The sequence below is a fragment of the Etheostoma spectabile genome, chromosome 20 (assembly GCF_008692095.1).
Source record: "Etheostoma spectabile isolate EspeVRDwgs_2016 chromosome 20, UIUC_Espe_1.0, whole genome shotgun sequence".
Taxonomy (NCBI): Eukaryota; Metazoa; Chordata; class Actinopteri; order Perciformes; family Percidae; genus Etheostoma; species Etheostoma spectabile.
Genome location: NC_045752.1, coordinates 22,083,740 through 22,090,097, shown reverse-complemented (window position 1 = coordinate 22,090,097; position 6,358 = coordinate 22,083,740). Strand labels below are relative to the sequence as shown.

General features: G+C 41.0%; 2 protein-coding genes across 5 annotated transcripts in view; one reads left to right on the top strand and one right to left on the bottom strand.

The window, feature by feature from the left end:
- enpp6 (ectonucleotide pyrophosphatase/phosphodiesterase 6) overlaps window positions 1-2,553 on the top strand; it is a 35,457-nt gene extending 32,904 nt beyond the window's left edge. The window contains exons 7-8 of the mRNA XM_032499932.1: window positions 21-144; window positions 1,276-2,553. Coding sequence (XP_032355823.1) covers window positions 21-144; window positions 1,276-1,481 — 330 coding nt within the window. The 3' untranslated portion in view covers window positions 1,482-2,553. The remainder of the gene's footprint in view (window positions 1-20; window positions 145-1,275) is intronic.
- Window positions 1-6,358, bottom strand: part of ccdc142 (coiled-coil domain containing 142) — a 38,347-nt gene that overhangs the window by 5,226 nt on the left and 26,763 nt on the right. Inside the window, exon 11 of one of the 4 annotated variants that reach the window (XM_032499908.1) lies at window positions 5,519-5,631. In XM_032499908.1, the coding sequence (XP_032355799.1) occupies window positions 5,523-5,631 (109 nt within the window). In that variant the 3' untranslated portion in view covers window positions 5,519-5,522. Of the gene's footprint in view, window positions 1-5,478; window positions 5,632-6,358 lie in introns of those variants that run through there. The other 3 variants (XM_032499909.1, XM_032499910.1, XM_032499907.1) reach the window with 3 other exon arrangements.

Genomic DNA, 6,358 nt, shown 5'->3' with positions numbered 1-6,358 from the left:
GTGTGTGTGTGTGTGTCCAGAACAAGGCAAATCTCCCATACTGGAAAAACGACTCTGGGGAACCCTCAGCCTGGCAAAATGGTTGGCATGGTTACGACAACGAGTTCCTCGACATGAGAGGCTTTTTCTTGGCGACAGGACCTGGTAAAGTCATATGTTAATAGTACAATGTGGGCCTTATTTTATACCTGTGATCTTTCAAACAACACCCTGCTTCACACTGCTACTGTATCTAAAGCAACCTCTACCTTCTCCTGTTGTCCACTGAGTGTCTGAAGCAGGCTGTACCATGCCAGTGTAAAGATGCTACAGTGGGCTCCTGTAGTCTAGATGTGACCCAGAACCATAGGCAGTAAAAATAATGGACGTAGAAGCAGTGACGTCGCCATTTGGCAATTTGACCTTTGTCATCTTGTGTCAGGAGAATTTTCTTGATGAGAGGGCGGAGCTGCAGCCAAGCCAGTGTTGATTAGGGTTGTAATGACGCTAAGCTAAGCTAAACACTAAAGCAAGTCACCCACTGGAGTTTTACTGGCGGGTAAGAGCGGACCACTGAGTAATGCTGCAGTTCATCTGCATGTACGGCAGAACAGAACAGCAGACATACCTTAAGTTACCAGCTAACACTAGCGCTAGCTAGCATGGTTGGCAGGGTGTTACAGAACACTGAACGACACATTTTTAGGCAAACCAAAGTGTTCCAATTAACTTTGATGAAGTGAAAACACACAAAGTTTAAGATGAAAACACAGACAACACACAAAAACGTGTTCAGGGCTATTTTAATTTACACATTGTTATTATGGTTAGCATTGATAAGCCTCTTTTCTGATTTACAGGTCCTAAAGCATCCTCTGCTTTATCGTCTGTTTTAAACAAAACAGAACCATCATTTAAAAATTTGAGCATCATACTGAAGAAGAAAAAAAGACTTAAAGCTAGCAATTGAGACCATAAACTCATTATGAAAATGTTTATTCTTTTTGCTACCATTGGAGTTGCACCCAGCTGGAAATTGGATAGAATGCAGCTCTAAGGCACTTGGCTTTGCTTTTCAGACCCGGAAGCTCCGTCCATTATTTTTTACAGCCTATGCCCTCCATGCCCAGAACCCAAGTGGGCCTGGGTCTTGGTTGTTTGTTTTGTGGCAGACAGAGAGTGTGAACTGTGCAGGAGAAATGACATGTACTCTCTCAGAATGGGCTCTAGTTTGTGGTGTGGTCAGTATATTCATTTGAGATGTAGATCTAATTCCGTTTACTTACTTTCATCCAGACTTCAAGAGGAATGTCCGGGCTGCGCCAATTCGATCGGTGGACATCTATAACCTCATGTGCTGGACGTTGGGAGTGAAACCTTTGCCCAATAATGGGTCTTGGTCTCGGGTAGAGTACTTACTGAATAGTTCTGATGGTCCAACTCTGTCCACAACCCTCTGCTGTATGAGTGTGTTAGGAGTACTGTTTGCACTATGGCAATAAGCAGACTGTCTGAGCATTCTCATTTGTTGTCAATCATGGTGAAAGAGGAAAAGTTTGAGATACAACATGTCAGCAGGACTTGTATTCAGTGATGGAAGTGTTGATGAAGTATTCAGGGTTTCTGGTGCTTTACCGTTTATCACATGGTATATCACGGATATATACCTGGGTCAAATTCTTTATTTGACCAATAAGGCTGGTACTGATTTCTGGGTTAAAGGGCACTATCCCAATCATTTTCTGATAAGTTTCTACAAAGTTTCCTGGAAAGGACTAGCTAATTTGAAACTGACTACAGGGAAAATAGTAATGTTCCTGAAAAAAAACATTTAAACTCAACTTATTCACTATTATACGGTTAATTGATTATTGGAAACATTTTTCTCTATATACAGTATGTTACACTGTATGCTTGCCTTAAGACAAATTTCTATGTCCAGCTGACCTTTCCAATTAATTGAAACTAATTATTAATTAAAATTAAAGCTTTTGGTATCATTTATTTCCATCAGATGTTAGTTGGGTTTACAGACATATCCCTAGTTGTATGTAAATGTGCTGTATTTATATAGCACTTTTCTAGTCTTAACAACCACTCAAAGCGCTTTTTACATCATACAGGATTCACCATTCACACACACACTCATACACTGTGGCCGTACAAGGTGCCACCTAGTCATCAGAGATACACTCATTCACACTCCGATGCGCAGCAGTGTCTTGTCTCTGCCAAGGACACTTCGACATGGGACTGCAGGGCAAGGGATCGAACCACCAACCTTCTGATTGGCAGGCAACCGCTCTGCCACTGAGCCACAGCCGCCTGTGTAGTGTTGTGGTGTTGGTGTGCACGTGTGCGTGTGGTCAAAAACATGTATGTGCTTCTGGGTTGCACCCAAGGAACCAAAGACTGGTTCCTATTTATATTAAGGGCACTAATTGGCTCTGACAGTGAACAATTTAAGTATTTCCTAACTACACAGTTCTTTCCGAGAAACTTCCTAGGAAATGGTAAAGAAAAATGATACAGACCACTGTAAGATAAAGCATTACTGATTTCTGTGTTGTGTAACTGAAGCTGTTAAACCTCTTCTATTGCCATTTTTGTTCCATTATCTAATTTTCTCCAGAGAATGGTAATGTGTACAAACTTAACCCCTGCATTTCCAAATTAGAATCAATCATTTTTAATATCACAGAAGTGCACTTTTAAAGTGATCATACAGGAAATAATACGGATGTTGCCTTCTTTTGATGTATACTTGTAACAGGTTGGAATGGTGTAAGCTATACTTTTTTTATTGGCAAAGCACAAATGAATGTTTTGAAACCCAACACTTGTCCTTCTTTTCTGTGCTTGGACTCTCACTCTTCATGCTGGATGATTACAACAGATGCTTAATTAGATCTGGCTACGACTTCATTCCACTTGCAATCCTGTATGGTATAATATTGGGAGCTAATTTCCTGCCAAAACTTGCCAAAAACAGGTTTTACAAAATCCCCTACGATTCAGTGTGGCTTGCAAACATAAAACGCCATTACCAAACTAATGCATTTTAACACAAAACTTTTTTCTACAAAGGAAATAGAAATATCATGTGATGCATAAATGTAGAAAGGATTTTTTTGTTTCCGGCCATTCTACTAGCCAACTAGCTAACAGAACTCAACGTTACCAACCCTGTACCAACAGTTTCATTTATTAAAGGCAGGGTACAGCGGCATAAAAACAGTTAACCATTATCATCACTTCCCATCCATTCTGTTGCATTCCGTGTGTGTGTGTAAACCTAAAAGGGAAACTTACCCGCAGGAAAGATGAATATATATTTGAATTGGATCATTTAAGTTGTAGAAAATTGAAATTCTTTGGTGTCTTCTAGACCAAGAAAAGCCAGAAAATTTATTTTTGGCTCATGTGAATGAAAGACAACAACTCCCAGAATGCACTTGCTTCGCTTCCCTACGAATCCACTCCCAAGCCACGCGTACTGGTTACAGACAGAGAGGCAGTCAAGTGACAAGTCAACTCCAGTGTGTTTTATTTCAATAATATACACAAAACGTGTTAGAAAATGTAACTATGTAAAGCTGAATATCTTTGAACTTTGTTACTGGCTTATAACCAGAGCCTCAAACCTCCCCAGCTATCTTCAGACACCCAAGGTCACATTATTCACATTTATCTTTGAAGAACTGGGCTGCAAATCCTCCCTCCTGATCCTTGACTGTTTTATGTTCTTCATAAGCCAGGTAGAGTTTTAATGAGCTTTGAGATAGCGCAGCTGTTTGGGGCATGGTAACCATGGAGAAGGGAGGGGGGAATTTCAATGTATAAAGTGAAGACTGCGGGGTTCGCGCCTCAGTCAATCTTCTGTAACCCATCTGCAGCATGTTGACTCCTTGCACAACACAACACAACATTTCACCGTGGCTCAAGTGGTGTTAAAACATATGAAACTGCATTTAGTGCACACACTTTATAGGCTCCGTAAAGTTCAGCTAACGCAATGGTAGCATTAGAGTGGAAACGCCGAGTAGAAACACAGCCGTGGATTTGCGTGGAATGTAGAACAGTCAGCAGGTAACAGTCACAAACGTTTTTGTTTTTGTTTTTTTAATTCACCAACATTTCTTCACACGAAAAAAGACACGAGTGCTTCCTGCTGCTGTATTCAATGGTTGAGGTGACTGCAGATACATTTGCGAGGTGGATATTATTTTCTGCTGTTCTGTTCTGCGTTGAAGCGAGCAGTCCCGTCTGTCCCCGTGGTCAGAGTCAGAACCAGACAGGTACCACAGCAGTGTGTCCGAGCTGCACTTTGGGTACTCTAAGTAAATGGAACCATGTCTAAACAACAGAAAAGCGTCCAAGATGCAAAGGCATATGTAAATGTGCTGTATTTATATAGCGCTTTTCTAGTCTTAACGACTACTCAAAGCGCTTTTACATCATACAGGATGACAACTTGGGGTTCAGTGTCTTGCCCAAGGACACTTCGACATGGGACAGCAGGGCCAGGGATCGAACCACCAACCTTCAGATTGGCAGACAACCGCTCTACCACTGAGCCACAGCCACCCATATAGGGAAGGACTTGGACCACAAGAAAATATGCGATATTTCAAGAAATTACAGTTTATTGGCGGTGCAGATCCATATGAGTTGGCTCCCTCTTCTTACATCCATGACGACCCGGTGATTCTTCCTTCAGTTGCATGTCCGGATATAGTCTGCTACCTGGTTCTCTCACTGAGCCCATACACAGCTGTATGTCAGTAATATTATAATATAACTGATTACTATGACGTTAAATGACAATTTTTGCGTCATCAGAGGCTTTTTTCCCCAGATAAACGATACAGAAAACTCTAGTCTCAGGCGGACATGAGGGAGGGAAGCACGGCCATTTCGAAAGTACTACCGGGTTTCTACGGATACAAAGCTCAATGTTAATCGGTGAAGTATCTCTCTAACTAATGCGGACTGTTGGCGGAGCGAATGCTGCAACAACCACGCTTCCACTGAAGAGCTCCACGGCGACCACCCTCTTTGTTAAAGGCTCTGGTTCCAGAAGTGGTTTTAAGTAACACTTGTGGTACTGGAAAGTACAATTTCGGTCAGTGATAGATAATATTCGGTTCACGCGACCACAGCTACTCCACCAGACTGGACTGGCTTGTAAACACACACAAGTAAACATGGGAGCTGCTGTTTTTATTTCTGGATAAAAAACCTAATTATATAACAAATTACGTGTGTGCAGAATAAACATTTTACCTGGAAGTGATGATGAAATTATGTCTTTTTTTTTTAGAAATATAAAAATGTTTGCCAACAAGAGGTAAAACAAATATTATTTTAATAGAAAACATTTTTAAATAAATTTTACATCATTCAAAAGTAACCTCCAGAGGTATGATATTCTTAATCACAAAAAGAGACACTTTCCAAACGACAAAAATAAAATGTTCTTGATGTTTTTACTAGATAGTGTGTGTGTGTGTGTGTGTCAGATCTCTGCAGGCTCTCTGTGTTCAGGGTTCAGACTTGGAGAGACACGGCAGTCCCGGCAGCCTCCAGCGTGGAACACTGCTGTGGATCCTCAGGTCCAACCATTCCCGCTGAGCAACACCCAGAGCTAGACTGGACGCACAAAATAAAGAGGGTTTGCCCCAAAACTCCCTCATAACACCGAGCAATATGAGCAGACCCAACATTTAAAAATCTAAAATGTAGGCCTTAAAAACTATTGGGATTAGTTCTAGGTCTTCAACGTTTTATAGGCCAGGGGCACCTTAGCTGAAAGGGTAGGGACCCCTACTGCATACATTGTATACACTTGAGTTTATTAAACTGGGCCGAATAGATGAAAATAAACGGTTATTAATTTATACATTATGTTTTAACACATTGTTCCTATGTTTTTGTGTCTAAGTGACTGATGGGAACAACAATTGACTTTGGTCCAGTATTAAGCGTGATCGCTGCAGTCAGCAGCGGTGAAACAAGCTACAATGTAAGTTAATAGGACAATTGTCCAACTTGTATTAACATTTATAAAAGTGCTCGTTTAGCCACTGACAGGCTCAGATTAATATTCTAGGTGTCTGACAACATTATGGAAAGGATCCCTCCAGAGATTAGAGCGGTCAGTCTTCCTCTATAATACCATTCAAATTTCATTTTTGTTTTTTATATTCAAATAATATTCCCAAAACGGCGTTTCATAGTTTTAATTTTGTTTCTGTCGACTTTGGTGCCCACCTGATGACCCTGATGATATCCCTTACCCTCCTTTTCACCACTCCACACCGACTGCTACTGTCAAGAGCTTCCTACTGAAGGGATTGAAACATCTAGTTCTAGTAGC